The sequence below is a fragment of the Staurois parvus genome, unplaced genomic scaffold, assembly GCF_062004578.1.
Source record: "Staurois parvus isolate SC_StPar_1 unplaced genomic scaffold, SC_StPar_1.0 ptg002783l, whole genome shotgun sequence".
Classification (NCBI taxonomy): Eukaryota; Metazoa; Chordata; class Amphibia; order Anura; family Ranidae; genus Staurois; species Staurois parvus.
Genome location: NW_028320579.1, coordinates 20,560 through 46,635, shown reverse-complemented (window position 1 = coordinate 46,635; position 26,076 = coordinate 20,560). Strand labels below are relative to the sequence as shown.

At 44.3% G+C, this 26,076-nt stretch overlaps 1 protein-coding gene across 1 annotated transcript; it reads left to right on the top strand.

Annotated features, from left to right (window-relative positions):
• On the top strand, positions 1-25,293 carry LOC149429134 (diacylglycerol O-acyltransferase 2-like). The gene is made up of 8 exons (XM_089666693.1): positions 1-204; positions 2,240-2,368; positions 12,569-12,676; positions 13,731-13,801; positions 14,769-14,973; positions 18,766-18,940; positions 19,960-20,162; positions 21,708-25,293. The coding sequence occupies exons 1-8, from the start codon at positions 165-167 to the stop codon at positions 21,860-21,862; spliced, it is 1,086 nt and encodes a 361-aa protein (XP_089522819.1). The 5' UTR covers positions 1-164; the 3' UTR covers positions 21,863-25,293.
• Positions 25,294-26,076: the final 783 nt, after the last annotated feature.

The window sequence follows — 26,076 nt, the reverse complement described above, 5'->3', positions numbered from 1 at the left end:
TGGAGGACGGTCAGCGATTTACGCACGCACATGACTTCCTCTAGGTAACATGGAGGCCGGGTGCCAAGTTGCCTCCACGTGATCCCAGAAGTTGCGTCAAATATTTTTTAGGACCGCGCCGCTGTGACGAAAATAAAAAAGATTGACGGTGAAGATTTGAAGCCATGAAGACCATCATTGCGGCGTATTCCCGGGACTTAGGCAGTAAGTTGGATGACATGCGCGTTGCTGTGCTTTATATCACGTGCCCCCCCTAGAGTTGGGGCTCATTCACATCACTGCGTTCTGTGCGCCATATGCGGGATGATGGCGTCCTCCGTACTATTATCTGTGAAGCTCTTCGCATCGGTCTTGTGAGTGCGCTGCGTGTGTTCCTGCGCATTACATTATAGTCAATGGGAATGCATGGGAAATGACAATGGCGGCACATGGGAAAAGACAATGGTGATGCATGGGAAATGACAATGGTGATGCATGGGAAATGACAATGGTGGCGCATGGGAAACGACAATGGCGGCGCATGGAAAAAGACAATGGTGATGCATGGGAAATGACAATGGTGGCGCATGGAAAAAGACAATGGTGATGCATGGGAAATGACAATGGTGGCGCATGGGAAATGACAATGGTGGCGCATGGGAAACAACAATGGTGGTGCATGGGAAATGACAATGGTGGCGCATGGGAGATGACAATGGCGATGCATGGGAAACGACAATGGTGGCGCATGGGAAGTGACAATGGTGGCGCATGGGAAGTGATAATGGTGGCGCATGGGAGATGACAATGGTGGCGATACATGGGAAGTGACAATGGTGGCACATGGGAGATGACAATGCTGGCACATGGGAAGTGACAATGGTGGCGCATGGGAGATGACAATGGTGGCGCATGGGAAATGACAATGGTGGTGTATTGGAAATGACAATGGTGACGCATGGGAGATGACAATGGTGGTGCATGGGAGATGACAATGGTGGTGCATGGGAGATGACAATGGTGGCGCATGGGAAATGACAATGGTGGTGTATTGGAAATGACAATGGTGACGCATGGGAGATGACAATGGTGGTGCATGGGAAGTGACAATGGTGGCGCATGGGAAATTACAATGGCAATGCATGGGAAACAACAATGGTGGCGCATGGGAAACGGCAATGGTGGCGCATGGGAAACGACAATGGTGGCGCATGGGAGATGACAATGGCGATGCATGGGAAGTGACAATGGTGGCGCATGGGAGATGACAATGGTGGCGCATGGGAGATGACAATGGTGATGCATGGGAAGTGACAATGGTGGTTCATGGGAGATGACAATGGTGGTGCATGGGAAGTGACAATGGTGGTGCATGGGAAGTGACAATGGTGGTGCATGGGCGATGACAATGGTGGTGCATGGGAGATGACAATGGTGATGCATGGGAAGTGACAATGGTGGTGCATGGGAAGTGACAATGGTGGTGCATGGGCGATGACAATGGTGGCACATGGGAGATGACAATGGCGATGCATGGGAAGTGACAATGGTGGTGCATGGGAGATGACAATGGTGGTGCATGGGAAGTGACAATGGTGGTGCATGGGAAGTGACAATGGTGGTGCATGGGCGATGACAATGGTGGCACATGGGAGATGACAATGGCGATGCATGGGAAGTGACAATGGTGGCGCATGGGAAATGCACTAAAATGCAACAGGGGAAGTACCGCGTGTGTCCATACTTCCCATGGGCTTTTATAACACGCACATACAACACATGTCAATAGTGTCTCGTGTTGCATGATATGTTATTGCGACGCATTACACGGCTACACATGCAATTTCTAACGCAAACTCCTGATAGTTGCTGCAATAAACGTTGGAGGGAAAAGGACAGGAGGGGGCGCTATACAGCGGAGTGTTGATTGCAGACACATCAGATTATGGTTCTGATTATCGCATTTCCTCAATGAGTTCAGCCCCTCAGTCCTGCGTGTGTTGTGTCCGCTTCCTGTGATGACTGTCTACGGAGGGGGGGGGGGTTCCTGGATACCTGGCAGGGGGGGGGTCCCATATACCTGGCAGGGGGTGTCCTGGATACCTGGCGGGGGGGTCCCATATACCTGGCAGGGGGTCTCACCCTTCTTTGCTGTATCCAAGTGTTGTCTTTTTGGCACATGTGCAAACCCTGGCTGCGCCCCCTCCCCCCCTCCTTCTCCTAGTACTGGGGAACATGATTGTCGCATTGTGTGTTTTAGGAAGCCGTCTGACTCTGCGATCTGCGCTGCGCTCCATCTCCGCCGCTGCCACACCGCCCCAGGAGCACCGCCGGTCCTGTCTGCAGATCCTGGTCATAGTACAGTGGATCTTCTCCTTCCTGCTGATGGGTGAGTCTCTCTGTATTGTAGGCTGTATTCCCACATGCGACTTTACAATGCAGCTTTACAATGTGACTTGATGCGACTTTTATGCGACTTTACAATGTGACTTTTATGCGACTTTTATGTGACTTTACAATGTGTTTTGATGCAACTTCTAGGCAACTTTTATGCGACTTTACAATGTGACTTTTATGCGACTTTTACGTGACTTTACAATGCAGCTTTACAGGTGAAACTGTAAAAATGAGAATCTGGTACTAAAGTTCATTTATTTCAGTTCAGCAACTTAAAAGGTGAAACTAATATATGAGACTAATAATCAATAGTGATGCAGCGCTGATATAATTAACAATAGAGTGGATTTCAACCGTGAGAAGAAAGTGAATACGGTGTTATACAGCCCGCACAAACACAGCACACAATAATTCCCTCTATAATATATAATTGCTGTTTGTAGATATAAATGCAGTCCACAGTATATATAGATGAATAAATCAGTTCTTAGAGGACACACATGCTTCTGTGCTGGTGCAAAGTGGTAGGTGACAATCCTTGAATGGCTAGCATGCCCGCTCACCTTCCCCCTGCGACCCACAGGGGCCAAAAAGCCTGCCGGGTCACACCTTGACCCTATGCGTTATCTCCAGGTGCAACACAATCTTCACTCTCCAGTACTCTCTCCTTCACCATCTGCTATTCCCCCTGAATAGGTACCGCTGTACGTGTATTCAAAAAGCTCATAGGATGGTGATAATCATGGAACAAAAACACAAAGATCCTCCATAGTGTAACACTGTATATCACGTTTATTCCTTAAAAAACGCCAAGTCACAACTCACATTTCAGCAGATGAAAAAATCGCTTGTAACACCTCTCATGGGTGTACTGAGGCACTCTGGTGTAGCAAGATGGCGCCAACCCGGAAGTGCGTCACCACGTCACTACGTCACATCTACGCGTTACGCCACGCCCCTCGTAGCTTCGTCAGGATAGTGTCATGGTCATTTCCCCTGGTATTTATAGCGGGATCTTGTTGTCCATTTGTCGGTAGTTATGTCAATCATCACGGCCATTTTGTCGAAGTCGCGATATTAAGGGACATTATACCGCAGCCATTTTCTTATAGTTTTCCATTTCTATATTATGATTACTTAATTCACTGCCGCAACCCAACGTGACTGCTAAATGGAATAACCCTTAAGATGTTAATTATCGTATTCTAACCGGTAAAAGGTCCTTATTATAGTCCTATATGCCCAAAATAGTATCTTCGTTAATAATAGATTTATTCAATCTACTCTTTACCGTGGTGTGTGATGCTGCTATTCCTTGGTGATAAGCCAAATATAACTGTCGTAACTGTTTGATTTAAAATTTGTAATATCATTAAAAAATACATAAAATGACAATTTTATTAATATAATATAAAAAATAAAGTCTTTTTACTAGAAAAGCGTAAAAACGCACGACGATAAAAAACGGAATTACCAGACTGGCACAGTATGCCCATGAGGGATGTACTTATCAAAGCATATCAATATAAAACAATTAAAAATCGCTAATGAAACAGTTCAGATCAAATTCCACATTCAACCCTTTTGGGGCTTGGTTTTGTAGAACATATATCCACTTTGACTCCATTTTACTCAGTGTGCGGATCTTGTGGCTCCCACGCCAATGTTTTTTGTATCTTTCTATACCCCAAAATTGTAGTTCTGCTGGATCTTCATTGTGGCATATTGCAAAGTGTTTGGATACGCTATGTTTGGGGAAGCCCTTTCTTATGTTCTGAACTTGTTCCCTTATCCGCTTCCAGAGAGGTCTTTTGGTGCGTCCAATGTACTGAAATCCACATTTGCACTGTAATCCATATACCACCCCCTCCGTTTTACATGTTATGAAGTCATTGATCTTGAATTCTTCTCCACTAATAGTTGATTTAAAATTAGACCTTTTCTTATTCAGCCCTTTTACAGCTTTACATGCATAACATTTTTTGCAAGGAAAAAATCCATTTGTATCTAAAAACGTAACCTTTTTATTTTTAACAGGTGGATTCACTATATTTTTCACTACTTTATCTCCTACATTAGGTGCCTTTCTGTATACGAATCTTGGTTGCTGTGATATTATTTTGTTCAATGTACGATCCATTTTTAAAATAGGCCAATGCCTTCTAAAAATTTGCTCCACCTTTCTATATTGGCTGTTAAAATCCAGGATCAACATAGGTTCATCTGTAAAGGCCCGGTCATTAACCCTATCCTCCAAGAGTATCTGCCTATCCATATTGGACACCTCCCTAATCTGGGCTTTAATACGTTCCTCTTTATACCCTTTTGCTGTAAATCTTTTTTCCATGATATTAACCTGTTGTTGGTAGTCTTCTTCATGTGTGCAATTGCGTCTCAACCTAATGAACTGACCCTTAGGGATATTCAAAAGCCAGGGTGGGTAATGACAACTGTCCAAAGGTATGTATCCATTACGGTCCACTTCTTTATAAAAGTTACGTGTGTAAACATTCAATTCCCTAATGGAAATTTCCAAATCCAAGTATTGGATGTTTTCTACACTATGGATCCACGTAAAACTAATGTTTTTATTATTGTTGTTGAGTGTATCTAGAAATTCCAATAAATCAGATTCATTTCCTTCCCATATCATAAAGATATCGTCTATATATCTTTTATAGACTATCAGTTGTGTAGGGCTTTGTCCATATATACTCTCTTCCTCCCATTGGGCCATAAATATGTTAGCCACACTAGGGGCAAACCTCGCCCCCATGGCTACACCCTTAGTTTGTTTGTAGAACTTATCACCATGCCAAAAGTAATTGTGTGTAAGACAATACTGTAGGGCTTCTAGAATATATTTCCGTTGTTTCCACTTCAATTGACTATATTCCCTAAGGCCCCAGCTCACTGCCGATAATGCCTCCTCATGGTCAATAATTGTATATAAAGATGAAACATCTCCACTTACTAATATTCTATTCTGCCCTGGTTCTAATTTATCCAAGGTTTGGATTAAATGTTTGGTGTCACGCAGATATGATTTCGTATTCTTTACCAATGGTTGTAAGTGGATATCCAGGTACTGACCCATCCTTGCCATAATGGACTGTATTCCACTCACTATAGGTCTTCCTGGTGGATTTACCATATCCTTATGGATTTTTGGCAGTGTATATATTATTGGTATTCTACAAGCTTCCGGGATAAGGTATTTCGCTTCTTTCTTATTAAGAATACTTAATTCTTCTCCCTTTTTCACTATCTTTTCTAGCTCTCTTTTATATTGAAATGTAGGATCTTTACTCAACACCATATATGTAGTAGAGTCAGCTAGCTGTTTACCAAGTTCTTCCAAATAATACTCCTTTGACAGGATGACAATACCTCCACCCTTATCGGCTGGTCTGATGATGATATCATCTCTCTTGGACAATCTATTCAGTCCTATTTTTAATCCCATATTATTCCGAGTTTTGGGTAAATGTAGTTTCTCTAGGTCAGCATTGACCAATCTCTTAAACACCTCAATCTGATTATTATTATTAATGTGCGGGTTGAATAGTGATTTATTCCTTAGCTGTGTATGCATACTAGGGCCACCAATGGTATTAGTACTCAATTTTTTTCCGGTTTGATCTAAAAAGTATTTCTTAATATTTAGCTTTCTTATAAATTTCTGTATATCAATAAAAATACTGAATTTGTCAGCAGGTTTAGGCGGGGCAAATTTTAAACCTTTGTCCAATACTTGAAGTTCTTCTGAAGTTAGGATCTTTTCACTCAGGTTAAAAATTCCTTCCCCTAATACTCTCTTTTTCTTTTGTGTTTTGAACCCTGCTCTGCATCCCCTCCTCTTCCTGGGCTTCTCCCTCTGTCTGGTCTCGGGCTCCTCTCCATTTGGCATCTCTCTAAAAAATCTCTCTGGTTATACTCATCACGAATGGGATCATATCTGTTAGATAATGGTATGGGACTTCGCCTATCATCTCTAGGGGGATACCATCTCTCATATTCTTGTCTCGGGCTTCGCTGGTACTGATAATGGTCACCTCTCCCTTGATAGGGACGGAAACTTCCCCCATTTTGATGGTTCCAACCCATTTGGTGGTTGTTATATGGTTTATAGGGGGGTTTCCCTTTTCCCCTCCCTCCTTGTGGTCTAAAGTTATGTGTCCCTTTCATACCAGGTTTCCATTTCTGCTGTGGAGTGCGAAACTTAGGTGTAGAGTGATTCTGATATTTGTTTTGATATGGTGCCCTCGGGGGTTCCATATGTGTCACTACTGGATCTTTGTTTCTCTCTGTTCTATATTCTTTTATTGGAGTGCTATTGGTAAAGCTTACTTCTACATCTTTAGATGTAATTTGCCACTTGAAGGCTTGATCATTTTTATAATCATTGAGGTCCCTCTTATACTTCTTAGATTTTCTGGTTTTAACTTCTACATCCACCATTTCTAAATCTTTATTTAATCTTTTGGTGAGATTGATTACCTCTATAGATTCTTTATGCTCTTCAAGTTGATTTTTAATTTCTCCTATTTGTGTATCCAAGTGTCTCATCTTTTTCTGCTTTCTTTTTAATAAAAATCTAACTAACTCCAAACTCTTTTCTTGAAAAAAACCATACCACTCTTCTATTGATTCCTGGTCTGTCAGCCCGTCATTGATGGGAACATCCCACCTTAGACGTCTTGGTACTAAACCATCCTTAAGGTATTTTTCATGTGTTAGTATGTCCCACCACACCGAAACTGGTGGCCCTAGTATGCATACACAGCTAAGGAATAAATCACTATTCAACCCGCACATTAATAATAATAATCAGATTGAGGTGTTTAAGAGATTGGTCAATGCTGACCTAGAGAAACTACATTTACCCAAAACTCGGAATAATATGGGATTAAAAATAGGACTGAATAGATTGTCCAAGAGAGATGATATCATCATCAGACCAGCCGATAAGGGTGGAGGTATTGTCATCCTGTCAAAGGAGTATTATTTGGAAGAACTTGGTAAACAGCTAGCTGACTCTACTACATATATGGTGTTGAGTAAAGATCCTACATTTCAATATAAAAGAGAGCTAGAAAAGATAGTGAAAAAGGGAGAAGAATTAAGTATTCTTAATAAGAAAGAAGCGAAATACCTTATCCCGGAAGCTTGTAGAATACCAATAATATATACACTGCCAAAAATCCATAAGGATATGGTAAATCCACCAGGAAGACCTATAGTGAGTGGAATACAGTCCATTATGGCAAGGATGGGTCAGTACCTGGATATCCACTTACAACCATTGGTAAAGAATACGAAATCATATCTGCGTGACACCAAATATTTAATCCAAACCTTGGATAAATTAGAACCAGGGCAGAATAGAATATTAGTAAGTGGAGATGTTTCATCTTTATATACAATTATTGACCATGAGGAGGCACTATCAGCAGTGAGCTGGGGCCTTAGGGAATATAGTCAATTGAAGTGGAAACAACGGAAATATATTCTAGAAGCCCTACAGTATTGTCTTACACACAATTACTTTTGGCATGGTGATAAGTTCTACAAACAAACTAAGGGTGTAGCCATGGGGGCGAGGTTTGCCCCTAGTGTGGCTAACATATTTATGGCCCAATGGGAGGAAGAGAGTATATATGGACAAAGCCCTACACAACTGATAGTCTATAAAAGATATATAGACGATATCTTTATGATATGGGAAGGAAATGAATCTGATTTATTGGAATTTCTAGATACACTCAACAACAATAATAAAAACATTAGTTTTACGTGGATCCATAGTGTAGAAAACATCCAATACTTGGATTTGGAAATTTCCATTAGGGAATTGAATGTTTACACACGTAACTTTTATAAAGAAGTGGACCGTAATGGATACATACCTTTGGACAGTTGTCATTACCCACCCTGGCTTTTGAATATCCCTAAGGGTCAGTTCATTAGGTTGAGACGCAATTGCACACATGAAGAAGACTACCAACAACAGGTTAATATCATGGAAAAAAGATTTACAGCAAAAGGGTATAAAGAGGAACGTATTAAAGCCCAGATTAGGGGGGTGTCCAATATGGATAGGCAGATACTCTTGGAGGATAGGGTTAATGACCGGGCCTTTACAGATGAACCTATGTTGATCCTGGATTTTAACAGCCAATATAGAAAGGTGGAGCAAATTTTTAGAAGGCATTGGCCTATTTTAAAAATGGATCATACATTGAACAAAATAATATCACAGCAACCAAGATTCGTATACAGAAAGGCACCTAATGTAGGAGATAAAGTAGTGAAAAATATAGTAAATCCACCTGTTAAAAATAAAAAGGTTACGTTTTTAGATACAAATGGATTTTTTCCTTGCAAAAAATGTTATGCATGTAAAGCTGTAAAAGGGCTGAATAAGAAAAGGTCTAATTTTAAATCAACTATTAGTGGAGAAGAATTCAAGATCAATGACTTCATAACATGTAAAACGGAGGGGGTGGTATATGGATTACAGTGCAAATGTGGATTTCAGTACATTGGACGCACCAAAAGACCTCTCTGGAAGCGGATAAGGGAACACGTTCAGAACATAAGAAAGGGCTTCCCCAAACATAGCGTATCCAAACACTTTGCAATATGCCACAATGAAGATCCAGCAGAACTACAATTTTGGGGTATAGAAAGATACAAAAAACATTGGCGTGGGAGCCACAAGATCCGCACACTGAGTAAAATGGAGTCAAAGTGGATATATGTTCTACAAAACCAAGCCCCAAAAGGGTTGAATGTGGAATTTGATCTGAACTGTTTCATTAGCGATTTTTAATTGTTTTATATTGATATGCTTTGATAAGTACATCCCTCATGGGCATACTGTGCCAGTCTGGTAATTCCATTTTTTATCGTCGTGCGTTTTTACGCTTTTCTAGTAAAAAGACTTTATTTTTTATATTATATTAATAAAATTGTCATTTTATGTATTTTTTAATGATATTACAAATTTTAAATCAAACAGTTACGACAGTTATATTTGGCTTATCACCAAGGAATAGCAGCATCACACACCACGGTAAAGAGTAGATTGAATAAATCTATTATTAACGAAGATACTATTTTGGGCATATAGGACTATAATAAGGACCTTTTACCGGTTAGAATACGATAATTAACATCTTAAGGGTTATTCCATTTAGCAGTCACGTTGGGTTGCGGCAGTGAATTAAGTAATCATAATATAGAAATGGAAAACTATAAGAAAATGGCTGCGGTATAATGTCCCTTAATATCGCGACTTCGACAAAATGGCCGTGATGATTGACATAACTACCGACAAATGGACAACAAGATCCCGCTATAAATACCAGGGGAAATGACCATGACACTATCCTGACGAAGCTACGAGGGGCGTGGCGTAACGCGTAGATGTGACGTAGTGACGTGGTGACGCACTTCCGGGTTGGCGCCATCTTGCTACACCAGAGTGCCTCAGTACACCCATGAGAGGTGTTACAAGCGATTTTTTCATCTGCTGAAATGTGAGTTGTGACTTGGCGTTTTTTAAGGAATAAACGTGATATACAGTGTTACACTATGGAGGATCTTTGTGTTTTTGTTCCATGATTATCACCATCCTATGAGCTTTTTGAATACACGTACAGCGGTACCTATTCAGGGGGAATAGCAGATGGTGAAGGAGAGAGTACTGGAGAGTGAAGATTGTGTTGCACCTGGAGATAACGCATAGGGTCAAGGTGTGACCCGGCAGGCTTTTTGGCCCCTGTGGGTCGCAGGGGGAAGGTGAGCGGGCATGCTAGCCATTCAAGGATTGTCACCTACCACTTTGCACCAGCACAGAAGCATGTGTGTCCTCTAAGAACTGATTTATTCATCTATATATACTGTGGACTGCATTTATATCTACAAACAGCAATTATATATTATAGAGGGAATTATTGTGTGCTGTGTTTGTGCGGGCTGTATAACACCGTATTCACTTTCTTCTCACGGTTGAAATCCACTCTATTGTTAATTATATCAGCGCTGCATCACTATTGATTATTTGTATACCTATATGTCCATTTAAAAGGTTAGGATTGGATGTTGGCAGCTGTTTCTTTATTATATATTATATATTGTAGGCTTAGCAGCGCAGGTGGACCTATTACTTACCTTCTTTTAAATATATGAGACTCATTACATGCAAAGCATGATAGTTCAAGCCGTGATTTGTCATCATTGTGATGATTATGGCTTACAGCTCATGAAAACCCCAAATCCACAATCTCAGAAAATGAGAATATTGTGAAAAGGTGGAATAATCTCGGCTCAAAGTGTCCCACTCTAATCAGCTCATTCAGCCATAACACCTGCAAAGGGTTCCTGAGCCTTTAAATGGTCTCTCAGTCTGGTTCTGTAGGAATCACAATCATGGGAAAGACTGCTGACCTGACACCATCACTGACACCCTCCATAAGGAGGGAAAGCCTCAAAAGGGAATTGCAGAGGAAGTTGGATGTTCCCAAAGTGCTGTATCAAAGCACATTAATAGAGAGTTATGTGGAAGGGAAAAGTGTGGAAGAAAAAGGTGCACAAGCAGCAGGGATGACCGCAGCCTGGAGAGGATTGTCAGGAAAAGGCCATTCAAAAGTGTTGGGGACTTTCACAAGGAGTGGACTGAGGCTGGAGTCAGTGCATCAAGAGCTACCACACACAGACGGATCCTGGACATGGACTTCAGATGTCGTATTCCTCTTGTCAAGCCGCTCCTGAACAACAAACAATGTCAGAAGCGTCTTACCTGGGCTAAAGAAAAACAGACCTGGTCTGGTGCTCAGTGGTCCAAAGTCCTCTTTTCTGATGAGAGCAACTTTTGCATCTCATTTGGAAACCAAGGACTCCGAGTATGGAGGAAGAATGGAGAGGCCCAAGGACCCCGAGTATGGAGGAAGAATGGAGAGGCCCAAGGACCCCGAGTATGGAGGAAGAAGCAAGACACCAAAACAATGATAATAATAATAATAATTAAATAAATAAAAAATAATCATAGTAATATTATTATTGTTATTATTATTATCAACAATAATAACAACAACAATATAATAATATAAATAATAACAATAAAATAATAATAATATAATAATCTTCAAAATGATAATATTATTTGATGTTATTATTATAAACAAAAAAGATTATTATTAATAATAATAATATTATTCTGAAGATTATTTTTATTATTATTGTTATTATATTATTATTACTATAATAATAAACAAAAAACCCTAATAATAATAATAACAATATAATCCATTAATAATAATGGCAATAATAATAATATAATAATAGTAATAATAATAATAATAGTAATAATAATAATATAATAATAGTAAAAATAAAAAAATAATAATAAAATAATAATAAAAAAATAATAATAGTAATAATAATAATATAATAATAGTAATAATAATAATATAATAATAGTAATAATAATAATATAATAATAATAATAATAATAATATAATAATAGTAATAATAATAATATAATAATAGTAATAATAATAATAATAATAATAATAATAATAATAATAATAATAAAATAATAATAATAATAATAAAAAAATAATAATAATAGTAATAATAATAAAATAATAATAATATAATAATAATAATATAATAGTAATAATAAAATAATAATAATAATAATAATAATAATAATAATAATAAAATAATAAAACAATAATAATAATAATATAATAATAATAATAATAATAATAAAATAATAATAATAATAAAATAATAATAATAATAAAAAATAATAATAATAGTAATAATAATAATAATAATATAATAATAATAATATAATAATAATAATAATAACAATAATAATAATAATAATAATAATAGTAATAATAATAAAATAATAATAATATATTAATAATAATAACGGTGGGAAGGTAGACTGGCTGCACTGTGATCGGAGTCCATCCATGACTCTCTTCCTGGAGATGGCGCTGGGCTCTCTAGTCAGGTGATGTACATCTCGGGCGTGTCCTGCAGCCCTGAAGAAGGGGCTCCTCCCCCCCAGAAACGTGTCGGGTCACTCATTGGTTATAGTATGACATCAGTGATCTGCAGACAATGACTCCTCCCATGTGTGATCATGACTCCTCCCCCGTCTCCTCCCCAGGGTTGCTGTTCCTGCTGACCTTCACTTACCTCTTCTTCACCCACCTCTGGCTGGTCTCGGCCGCGTACCTGAGCTGGCTCCTCTTGGACTGGGACACACCTGAAGCAGGTAACGTCTCACCTGTAGAATGATGGGAAATACGCCGCCCACAGATCTTCACATTGTACCCGACCATGAAAGAGGACCTGTCAGTGACCCCCCGTCTCCAGGAAGAATCCCCCCATCCCACCAATACAGCGCCGGGGTCTTCTGTACAAAACACTCCTCCATCCATAAGTCATCAGTCTGCTGCAGGCAGGGGGAGGCATTTCCTCAGTCCCCTCCCCCAGTGATCAGACTGTACATTGTAACTTTGTAGAAGGAGGAGGCATTTCCTCAGTCCCCTCCCCCAGTGATCAGACTGTACATTGTAACTTTGTAGAAGGAGGAGGAGTCATTTCCTCAGTCCCCTCCCCCAGTGATCAGACTGTACATTGTAACTTTGTAGAAGGAGGAGGAGTCATTTCCTCAGTCTCCTCCCCCAGTGATCAGACTGTACATTGTAACTTTGTAGAAGGAGGAGGAGTCATTTCCTCAGTCTCCCCTCCCCCAGTGATCAGACTGTACATTGTAACTTTGTAGAAGGAGGAGGAGGCATTTCCTCAGTCTCCCCTCCCCCAGTGATCAGACTGTACATTGTAACTTTGTAGAAGGAGGAGGAGGCATTTCCTCAGTCCCCCCCCCCAGTGATCAGACTGTACATTGTAACTTTGTAGAAGGAGGAGGAGGAGTCATTTCCTCAGTCCCCTCCCCCAGTGATCAGACTGTACATTGTAACTTTGTAGAAGGAGGAGGAGTCATTTCCTCAGTCTCCCCCCCCCAGTGATCAGACTGTACATTGTAACTTTGTAGAAGGAGGAGGAGGAGTCATTTCCTCAGTCCCCTCCCCCAGTGATCAGACTATACATTGTAACTTTGTAGCTAGTCACAAGGTGAGAGGCGGTAGCAGGGGTTGATCTGTGTCAGACATTTGTGAACACCAAGAACACCTGAACTCCGCCCAGGAAGTAGATGGTGATCCTGGATGATACCAGAACAAAGATGGCGCTGTCCTTCCATGTGATCAGGGTGTATGGATGCAGAACATGGGGAGAATTGTCTGATGTTTCCTTTCTGTCTATAGGGGGTCGGCGCAGTGATTGGGTGCGGAGTTGGTCCCTCTGGAAGCATTTTCGGGATTACTTCCCTATACAGGTATCCCAGTCTCAGAATATTGTACAGTGTGTGTTATACCTGAACTTTGTGTCCTCCTCCGTCCTCCCCTCCAGTCTTGCACAGGTGTACCGGCTCCTCCCCTCCAGTCCTGCACAGGTGTACCAGCTCCTCCCCTCCAGTCCTGCACAGGTGTCCCGGCTCCTCCCCTCCAGTCCTGCACAGGTGTGCCGGCTCCTCCCCTTCAGTCTTGCACAGGTGTACCAACTCCTCCCCTTCAGTCTTACACAGGTGTACCGACTCCTCCCCTTCAGTCTTGCACAGGTGTGCTGGCTCCTCCCCTTCAGTCTTACACAGGTGTACCGACTCCTCCCCTTCAGTCTTGCACAGGTGTGCTGGCTCCTCCCCTTCAGTCTTGCACAGGTGTGCCGGCTCCTCCCCTTCAGTCCTTCACAGGTCTCCTGGCTCCTCCCCTTCAGTCTTGCACAGGTGTACCGGCTCCTCCCCTCCAGTCTTGCGCAGGTGTACCGGCTCCTCCCCTTCAGTCTTGCGCAGGTGTACCGGCTCCTCCCCTCCTGTCCTGCACAGGTGTACCGACTCCTCCCCTCCAGTCCTGCATAGGTGTACCGGCTCCTCCCCTCCTGTCCTGCACAGGTGTACCGGCTCCTCCCCTCCAGTCCTGCACAGGTGTACCGGCTCCTCCCCTCCAGTCCTGCACAGGTGTACTGGCTCCTCCCCTTCAGTCTTGCACAGGTGTACCGGCTCCTCCCCTTCAGTCTTGCGCAGATGCACTGGCTCCTCCCCCTCACTCCTGCACACCAGGGTGACAACACAGAGGCACATTTGGTAGACAGGGACAGGGCGTTGTCACCCTATAACAGGAAGTGCCTGAACAAGGACCTCCATGGTGGGATCCCCGGGGAGTCCGAGCTGCAGAAAGCGAGTTTTCAGCGATTGAATTTGCATGTCTCTTCCCGTCGCTCACGTTGTCGCCTTCCCGTCCCCGCAGCTGGTGAAGACCCACCCCCTCCCTGCGGGGCGCAATTACATCATCGGCTCCCATCCGCACGGAATCCTCTGCATCGGAGCCTTCTGCAACTTCGTGACGGAATCCACCGGCTTCTCGCAGAAATTCCCGGGAGTTCGGCCGCACCTGGCGACGCTCGCGGGAAACTTCCGACTCCCGATCCTGCGCGAGTACATGATGAGCGGAGGTGGGTGCAGGGATGTCTGATGAATGGATGAGGGGGGATGAGGGTCCTCTTCACCTCCCACCTCTGCGCGGCCCCTAGGGGGCGGAGCCTGTCCTCTGTGGGCGGGGTTATGAGTGGTGAACCTCAGATGTGAAAGAGGAACAAGGCCCATCCCTCTGTAGTGTGAGCTGGTCTCAGTCCGGAGCACTGAGGGGCCATTCACACTTGTGCGACTTCTAAAGCCTGCGATTTTTATTGTGACTTTACAGTGCGACTTTGGATGAGTGCGATGTTGGAGCGACTTTGGTGCGACTTTTGTGCGACTTTGGATGAGTGCGACTTTTGTATGACTTTAGTGCGACTTTGGATGAGTTCGACTTTTGTGCGACTTTTGTATGACTTTGGATGATTGTGACTTTTGTGCGACTTTTGTGCGACTTTGGATGAGTGTGACTTTTGTGCGACTTTGGATGAGTGTGACTTTAGTGCAACTTTTGTGCGACTTTAGTGCGACTTTTGTGCGACTTTGGATGTGTGCGACTTTTGTGCGACTTTTGTATGACTTTGGATGAGTGCGACTTTTGTGCGACTTTTGTATGACTTTGGATGAGTGCGACTTTTGTGCGACTTTAGTGCGACTTTAGTGTGACTTTTGTGCGACTTTGGATGTGTGCGACTTCAGTGCAACTTTGGATGAGTGCGACTTTTGTGCGACTTCAGTGCGACTTTAGTGTGACTTTTGTGCGACTTTGGATGTGTGCGACTTTTGTGCGACTTTTGTATGACTTTGGATGATTGTGACTTTTGTGCGACTTTTGTGCGACTTTGGATGATTGTGACTTTTGTGCGACTTTTGTGCGACGATGGATGAGTGCGAATTTAGTGCGACTTTGGATGAGTGCAACTTTTGTGCGACTTTAGTGCGACTTTTGTGCGACTTTGGATGATTGTGACTTTTGTGCGACTTTAATGCGACTTTTGTGCGACTTTGGATGATTGTGACTTTTGTGCGACTTTAATGCGACTTTAGTGTAACTTTGGATGAGTGCGACTTTTGTGCTACTTTGGATGGGTGCAACTTTAGTGCGACTTTGGATGAGTGCGACTTTTGTGCGACTTTAGTGCGACTTTTGTGCGACTTTGGATGTGTGCGACTTCAGTGCGACTTTGGATGAGTGCGACTTTTGTGCGACTTTTGTATGACTTTGGATGAGTGCAACTTTAGTGCGACTTTTGTGCGACTTTTGTGCGACTTTAGTGCGACTTTGGATGTGTGCGACTTTTGTGCGACTTTTGTATGACTTTGGATGATTGTGACTTTTGCACAACTTTTGTGCGACTTTGGATGAGTGCGACTTTTGTGCGACTTTAGTGCGACTTTTGTGCGACTTTTGTGCGACTTTTGTATGGCTTTGGATGAGTGCGACTTTGGTGTGACTTTTGTGCGACTTTGGATGAGTGCGAATTTAGTGCGACTTTGGATGAGTGCAACTTTTGTGCGACTTTAGTGCGACTTTTGTGCGACTTTGGATGATTGTGACTTTTGTGCGACTAATGCGACTTTAGTGTGACTTTGGATGGGTGCAACTTTAGTGCGACTTTTGTGCGACTTTGGATGATTGTGACTTTTGTGCGACTTTAATGCGACTTTTGTGCTACTTTGGATGGGTGCAACTTTAGTGCGACTTTGGATGAGTGCGACTTTTGTGCGACTTTAGTGCGACTTTAGTGTGACTTTTGTGCGACTTTGGATGTGTGCGACTTCAGTGCGACTTTGGATGAGTTCGACTTTTGTGCGACTTTTGTATGACTTTGGATGATTGTGACTTTTGTGCGACTTTGGATGAGTGCGACTTTTGTGCGACTTTAGTGCGACTTTAGTGTGACTTTTGTGCGACTTTGGATGTGTGCGACTTCAGTGCGACTTTGGATGAGTTCGACTTTTGTGCGACTTTTGTATGACTTTGGATGATTGTGACTTTTGTGCGACTTTAGTGCGACTTTTGTGCTACTTTGGATGAGTGCAGCTTTAGAGCGACTTTAATGCGAATTTAGTGCGACTTTGGATGAGTGTGACTTTTGTATGACTTTGGATGAGTGTGACTTTAGTGCGATTTTAGATTAGTGCGACTTTAGTGTGACTTTGGCTTCGACCGATGATAATTGTTTCTGTTGTAAAAAGTCGCACACAAGTCGCACTAATCTAAAATCGCACTAAAGTCACACTCATCCAAAGTCATACAAAAGTCACACTCATCCAAAGTCGCACTAAATTCGCATAAAAGTCGCACACAAGACGCACGCACAACATTCAGGTGCGACTTCGGAGGGTTTACATTGAAGTCTGTGGCCCTCAAATCGCAGGAAAGTCGGACCAATGTAGTGCGGGAACTATTTTGAAGTCGCACAGAAATGAATGGTACCCATTGGGAAACATGGGGGGGGGGCCACCTGTCCTGCGATCTGTGGCCCCCAAAGTCGCACGACAAGTTGCATAAGTCCAGGGTCACACCCATGAGTATCCTGCAGTGTTTTACAGCAGCGCAGCACATTTATCGTGGTCTCCTATGGGACGGGTTCACATTTCTGCGTTTTCACCCGCTGCGATTTTTAGATAAGGGGGCGGGGACTTTTTTGTTTTATAGACTTCAATGGAGACGCTGCAGAAAACATGGAGTGCATTTTTGGTGCGTTTTTGAGGTGTTTTGCGTTTTAATCTGCCCGGCAACAAGAAAAAAAAAATCGCAAAACGCAGAAAAAACGTGGCAAAAACGCACCAAACTGCGTGTCTGCTGCCTCCTTCCTCTCACTTCTGACACCAAGAGATAAATGGTGACAGGGGGAGGAGCTCCAGCCTGATTGACAGCCTCAGCTCTGCTCCTGTGAGCCGTGTGTAGGGGGAGGTGTCCCTTCCCTCCAATCAGCTCTCAGAACTCTCCTCACTGAACTCTGCAGTGTGTCATTTCAGCTCTCCGCCCCCCTTTTTTTTTTCTGTACTCTCAGACAAGCTTTATAAATACTGGACCTTTTTTTAGTTTTATTTCTTTTTTCAAAACGTTTTACTGCTGGTTCCTGCTCCCTCGGTGCTGCTTCCCTGAACTTCTGGTAGTGCAGTCTACACCCCACCTGAGTCGGGGGAGGACGGGGTCAGGGGGGGCGGGGGGCAGAGGAGAGGGAGTAGGATCAGGGGGGTGCCTTGTCATCCTAGGCTATGGGGCTGTGTGTTTCTATTGATGTGCACAGCGCAGGGAGACACAACTCTAGTCCCTGCCTTCAAGGAGCGTATGAACGTTCAGTGCTGCTGGCTCCTGCTCCCTCGGTGCTGCTTCCCTGAACTTCTGGTCTTCACAGGAAAAAGGGTTAAAAGTGGACAGTGCAGTCCACAGCCCACCTGAGAGGGGGGAGGACGGGGGAGGAGGGGGAGGGAGTAGGATCAGGGGGGCGCCTTGTCATCCTAGGCTGTGTGTTTCTATTGATGCGCACAGTGCAGGGAGACACAGCTCTAGTCCCCGCCTACAAGGGTGACTCCACAGGATGCTGCAGGCGAAAGGAGACACCCAGAGACAGGAAACCCGGGGCAGAGGTCATGTGACCAGCGTAAAGATGCCCCATAGGCGGGAAATGACCTGACTACACGAGCTGCTCCTCCGAACAGCGATCCGTGCTTAAATCACTTTTCAGAGGCATTTCACTGTTTTATCCCCCCCCCCCCCCGGCCAGCTTTTAGGGGAGCAGTTGGGGGTGAGGGGCAGTCAAAATGTGGCTCAGCTGTGTTTTATCATGTGATCTCACCCCGTTGTGTCTCCCCCCCAGGCCTGTGCCCGGTGACCCAAAAAGCGATTGGATATACTCTGTCCCAGAAGGGGCGTGGCAACGCCGTGGTTATTGTCATAGGTGGCGCCGCTGAGTCCTTATCCTGCCAGCCGGGGGTGACAACCCTCATTCTGAGCCGAAGGCGGGGCTTTGTGCGATTGGCGTTGGAGTATGGGTGAGTAATACCGGAATGTTCTATATGCACTAGATTGGCCAAAGTATTGGCCCCGCCCTCCATATCATGTGATTTAGGTGCTCCAATCCCCTCCATATCATGTGATTCAGGTGCTCCAATCCCCTCCATATCATGTGATTCAGGTGTTCCAATCCCCTCCCAATCATGTGATTCAGGTGTTCCAATCCCCTCCATATCATGTGATTCAGGTGTTCCAATCCCCTCCATATCATGTGATTCAGGTGTTCCAATCCCCTCCATATCATGTGATTCAGGTGTTCCAATCCCATCCATATCATGTGACTCAGGTGTTCCAATCCCCTCCATATCATGTGATTCAGGTGTTCCAATCCCCTCCCAATCATGTGATTCAGGTGTCCCAATCCCCTCCATATCATGTGATTCAGGTGTTCCAATCCCCTCCATATCATGTGATTCAGGTGTTCCAATCCCCTCCATATCATGTGATTCAGGTGTACCAATCCCCTCCATATCATGTGATTCAGGTGTTCCAATCCCCTCCCAATCATGTGATTCAGGTGCTCCAATCCCCTCCATATCATGTGATTCAGGTGTACCAATCCCCTCCATATCATGTGATTCAGGTGTACCAATCTCCTCCATATTATGTGATTCAAGTGTTCCAATCCCCTCCATATCATGTGATTCAGGTGTTCCAATCCCTTCCCAATCATGTGATTCAGGTGTTCCAATCCCCTCCATATCATGTGATTTAGGTCTTCCATTCCCCTCCATATCATGTGATTCAGGTGTTCCAATCCCCTCTATATCATGTGATTCAGGTGTTCCAATCCTGCTCACTCCAGGTTACTAGGTGTAGAGTGGACTAGCAGAGTTCAGAGGGGAATTTTCTCTTTCTGGTAGACGATGACCATTCCTGGGGTTCTGTCCGGTGGTCTTGATCCAATCACAGAGCAGGAGATAGGTATTGTCCCCACTGGCCCCTCCCCCGTCTTGTTGGGGTCTGTGGTGATGGCGGCTCTCTTCTCCCTGTACAGGGCGGATCTGGTCCCCTCCTTCACCTTCGGGGAGACGGACCTCTACCAGCAGATCCATTTCTCGGAGGGAACTTTCCTGCGTTCACTTCAGTGCAAATTCCAGAAACTCTTTGGCTTTGCTCCGTGCTTCTTCTACGGCCGAGGACTGATGTCGCCCGACTCCAAGGGGTTCATCCCGTACTCCCGGCCAATCACCACCGTTGGTAAGTGTCACCATCAATACATCTGATCACATGATTGGCTCTGCTGTCTTCATTAATGTGGCTGTAAAGGGAAAAGGTGCGTTCTCTGCATTGAGATAGAAAAGCCCTTTAATAGTACCGCCCCCCCTAGCCCAATCCTCCATCCATCCTTGTCTGCAGCAGCTCTTCTCCCCTTTGGGTCTGGATCTGAGTTCCTGCAGACATGTTGCGTCACCTGGGGGTCCTGGCCCAGAAGTGTGCGAAAATGACACAGCAGCTTCCCCTATATAAAAGGTTCCCTAATCCAAGATGGCCGCTGAAGTCTCTGGAGTTCAGTGTCCAATCAGAGCACTTCCCCTCTCCAGGCACTGTATGGAATCCCCAAGGTAGTGGAGGGTCAACTGGAGAATTAAAGCCGACCTCAACTGTGGGCCACAACACCTCCAGAATAATAACCCCCAACATTGGTGTCACTGGACACAATAATAACCCCCAACATTGGTGTCAGTGGATGCAATAATAACCCCCAACATTGGTGTCAGTGGACGCAAGAATAACCCCCAGCATTGGTGTCAGTGGACGCAATAATAACCCCCAACATTGGTGTCATTGGACGCAATAATAACCCCCCACATTGGTGTCAGTGGACGCAATAATAACCCCCCACATTGGTGTCAGTGGACGCAATAATAACCCCCCACATTGGTGTCAGTGGATGCAATAATAACCCTCAACATTGGTGTCAGTGGAAGCAATAATAACCCCCAACATTGGTGTCAGTGGACGCAAGAATAACCCCCAACATTGGTGTCAGTGGACTCAATAATAACCCCCAACATTGGTGTCAGTGAACGCAATATTAGCCCACAACTTTGGTGTCAGTGGACGCAATAATAACCCCCAACATTGGTGTCAGTGGACTCAATAATAACCCCCAACATTGGTGTCAGTGGACTCAATAATAACCCCCAACATTGGTGTCAGTGGACTCAATAATAACCCCCAACATTGGTGTCAGTGGACTCAATAATAACCCCCAACATTGGTGTCAGTGGACTCAATAATAACCCCCAACATTGGTGTCAGTGGACGCAATAATAACCCCCAACATTGGTGTCAGTGGACGCAATAATAACCCCCAACATTGGTGTCAGTGGACGCAATAATAACCCCCAACATTGGTGTCAGTGGACGCAATATTAGCCCACAACTTTGGTCTCAATACTATCAACTTTGGGAGGACTTATGTAAATATCTAAATGCTTTGATAGGTGAGTATCAGTCTGGAGGAGTAGGTGTTCCAAGGCAGGCTGTACTTGCATGCAGACCACCCTACGTAACACCCACATGTGATGCTGAGCCTCCAAAAACTGAAATCGAATGAAAGGGGTGGGGCCAGGGACAGTCAGGCTGGGGAGGAATGCACTAGATGATGCTAGATGTCCTCCAGCCAGGAACTGAGCTCTGTCTGACTTGCTGCAGCTTCTAACGCACATTGTGTGAAGCTCACAGTGTGCAGTGAAATTTTGATCCATTTCTTCTTTTTCTATTTTTGTGTTTGGATAGTTGGGGAGCCGGTCACTGTCCCTCAGATAAAAGACCCCAGCCCAGAGGTGGTGGACCGCTATCACAGCATGTATAAACGTGCTCTGCTCAGACTCTTCCATGAACACAAGACGAAATATGGACTGGGAGAGAACGCTGATCTGCAGATCGTGTGACGCCGTTCCCTTCCGATGTGTAGAATTCTGCAGACTGAGATGGACATGTCCTTGTTGGACATTGGGATGGACATTCAAGATGGACATTGAGATGGACATTCATGGTGGGCTTTGTGATGGACGTTCATGGTTGACATAAGGATGGACACACAATGTAGACATTGCGATGGACATTCAGGGTAGACCTTGGGATGGACATTCATGGTGGACCTTGGGATGGACATTCATGGTGGACCTTGGGATGGACATTCATGGTGGACCTTGGGATGGACATTCATGGTTGACATAGGGATGGACACACAACGTAGACATTGGGATGGACACTCAGTGTAGACCTTGGGATGGACACTCAGCGTAGACCTTGGGATGGACATTCATGGTTGACCTTGGGATGGACATTCATGGTTGACCTTGGGATGGACATTCATGGTTGACCTTGGGATGGACATTCATGGTGGACCTTGGGACGGACATTCATGGTGGACCTTGGGATGGACATTCATGGTGGACCTTGGGATGGACATTCATGGTTGACATAGGGATGGACACACAACGTAGACATTGGGATGGACACTCAGTGTAGACCTTGGGATGGACACTCAGCGTAGACCTTGGGATGGACATTCATGGTGGACCTTGGGATGGACATTCATGGTGGACCTTGGGATGGACATTCATGGTGGACCTTGGGACGGACATTCATGGTGAACATTAGGACGGACACTCATGGTGGACATAGGGGTGGACACTCAGGGTGGACATAGGGATTGACATTCAGGGTGGACATTGGAATGGACATTCATGGTGGACCTTGGGATGGACATTCCTGGTGGACTTTGGGATGGACATTCCTGGTGTTAGTTTGGTGGGACATTGATTTCTGGTAATGTGCATTAACATGCAAGCCATGGTCTGGCCAGTGTTTGTTCAATGTCGCCTCTCCAGGAACAACATAAAAGAGACAGTTACCGGCAGGGGTGAGGACACAAGAACCAGAAGATAAGACCTACCATCAGGGGTTCGTAACCTTTTTGAATTTAGACCCCCCAAAACATTGGTCAATATGTACTCATGCCCTATTCTCCAGATTGTCCATCATTGGTTCTACTATGTACTAGAATGCAGGGCTTCCATTATAAATCATGGAGCCCCATACATCCTACCTGAATCCTCCCCCCCACATCAATGGATTGGCAAGTAGGTCCTTATGCCCTATTTTCCAGATTGTCCATCATTGGTTCTTCTGGGTGCCAATACGCAGGGCCGCCATTAAAAATCAAGAAGCCCCTTACAACCCCCATACATTCTACTTGAATCTCCCCCATGCCCTAATCTCCAAATGATGCAGTGCTTTGGCCAAGTGGATATTCTCCAGTTCTGAAAACAGTAACTTTAAGAAGACCATGTGGTCTCCGATCATGATGCAGTGCTTTGGCCTAGTGGACAATCTCCAGATGCGAACATACTCCAGTTAGGAGGAAGACCATGAGGTTTCCTATCATGATGCAGTGCTTTGGCCTAGTGGACAATCTCCAGGTGCGAACATACTCCAGTTAGGAGGAAGACCATGAGGTTTCCTATCATGATGCAGTGCTTTGGCCTAGTGGACAATCTCCAGGTGCGAACATACTCCAGTTAGGAGGAAGACCAAGAGGTTTCCGATCATGATGCAGTGCTTTGGCCTAGGGGACAATCTCCAGCTGCGAACATACTCCAGTAAGGAGGAAGACCATGAGGTTTCCTATCATGATGCAGTGCTTTGGCCTAGTGGACAATCTCCAGATGCGAACATACTCCAGTTAGGAGGAAGACCATGAGGTTTCCTATCATGATGCAGTGCTTTGGCCTAGTGGACAATCTCCAGCTGCGAACATACTCCAGTTAGGAGGAAGACCATGAGGTTTCCTATCATGATGTAGTGCTTTGGCCTAGTGGACAATCTCCAGCTGCGAACATACTCCAGTTAGGAGGAAGACCATGAGGTTTCCTATCATGATGCAGTGCTTTGGCCTAGTGGACAATCTCCAGCTGCGAACATACTCCAGTTAGGAGGAAGACCATGAGGTTTCCTATCATAAGGCAGTGCTTGGGCCTAGAAGACGATCTTCAGGTCCAGACACAGTCACATTAGGAGGAAGACCATGTGGTTTCCTACCCAGATGCAGTGCTTGGGCTTGCAGATGATGTCCAAGCCTGAACACAGGCCAGTTAGGAGGACAATGTGGTCTTCTTCCATGATGAAGTGCTTTGGTTTAGCGGACAATCTCTAGGCCCAAACACATATTAACATTAGGAGGAGGATGACCATGTACCTTCCTGCCATGACGTAGAGCTTTAACCCCATTCTGACCCAGGTATACTCACTGAGACCCCTTGCTATTCTGTGGTTCCATTGTAACTACTGCAAAATACTTCTTGGTATAGAGGAATCTGTGGTCTCCACCAGGATGCAGTGCATGGGCTTGCAGAAAATGTCCAGACCTGAACACAGTCCATTTAGGAGGAGGATCAGGTGGTCAATTACCAAGATGCAGTGCAGACAATGTCCAGACCTGAACACAGTCCATTTAGGAGGAGGACCATGTGGTCTCCTACCATCATGCAGTGCAGACAGAGTCCAGTTAGGAGGAGGACCATGTGGTCTCCTACCATCATGCAGTGCAGACAAAGTCCAGTTAGAAGGAGGACCATGTGGTCTCCAACCATGATGCTGTGCAGACAATGTCCAGACCTGAACACAGTCCAGTTAGGAGGAGAACCATGTGGTCAGCTACCATGATGCAGTGCAGACAATGTCCAGACCTGAACACAGTCCAGTTAGGAGAACCATGTGGTCAGCTACCATGATGCAGTGCAGACAATGTCCAGATCTGAACACAGTCCAGTTAGGAGAACCACGTGGTCAGCTACCAAGATGCAGTGCAGACAATGTCCAGACCTGAACACAGTCCAGTTAGAAGGACCATGTGGTCAATTACCAAGATGCAGTGCAGACAGTGTCCAGACCTGAACACAGTCCAGTTAGGAGGAGAACCATGTGGTCTCCTACCATGATGCAGTGCAGACAATGTCCAGACCTGAACACAGTCCAGTTAGGAGGAGGACCATGTGGTCTCCTACCATGAAGCAGTACAGACAATGTGCAGACCCAAACCCAGTCCAGTTAGGAGGAGAACCATGTGGTCTCCCACCATGATGTAGTGCAGAATTTCTCCTGGGTCCGAACACAGTGTAAGTGCCAACCTTATCCGGGGCTAGAATGGAATGGTGGGGGAAGGGCAATGAAGATGAGAATAGATTGGCTAACCGACTGACCAACGTGGTCCTAGATGTACAAAACTTTATTACATCATGACAATATGGACGATGTACTCCATTGATGAAGCTGTACGGACATTCTATGCTGTAAATAAACTCGGATCTTGATCTAACCACACTAAGGATGCGTGAATCTTTCTGGGTTCAATTCACCGAGGGACCGGGGAATCCTGTGTGAAATTTGGTAAACCCGAACCCAGAGGAAAATCTTATAGAAGTCTAGGAGAGGTGAAGCCTGTTAAGTTCCGGCCATTTTTAGGGCTCATAGGAAGGTTAGTGTCGGAAATCACCATTGGGAAACTGGGCACTGAAGATAGGAAATACCTGTAAAGAGGCTGCGAGAGATCGGCAGCACGGAGATTCCACCAAGGAGGAAACAAGGATTAAAAAAAAATGTCAGTTGCTTATGATATAGACCAGGGGTCTCCAAACTACGGCCCTCCAGGTGTTGAGGAACTGCAAGTCCCATGAGGCCTCACAAGACTCTGACAGCCACAGGCAAGACTCCCAGTGGCAGAGGCATAATGGGACTTGTAGTACTTCAACAGCTGGAGGGCCGTAGTTTGGAGTCCCCTGATATAGAACGACGTACCGAGCAAACGGAATAGCATTTAGTTGGAGTTTACATGTAAAGGGGCGTTCTGAAATCATTCCAGCAGGTGGCGGTAGAGTCCTATGGGGATGCTTTGTTGTTTTCTGATCTGCAGGATGATCAATGGAAATGAAGAGACACATTATGGGCTCATATATATATTTTTTTTCCCCTTTTAAATGAGATATAGTTTTTTCTTATTAATTTAAAAAAAAAAAAAAAAAAAAATTATATATATATATATATATATATATATATATATATATATATATATATATATATATATATATATTACATTTTTTTA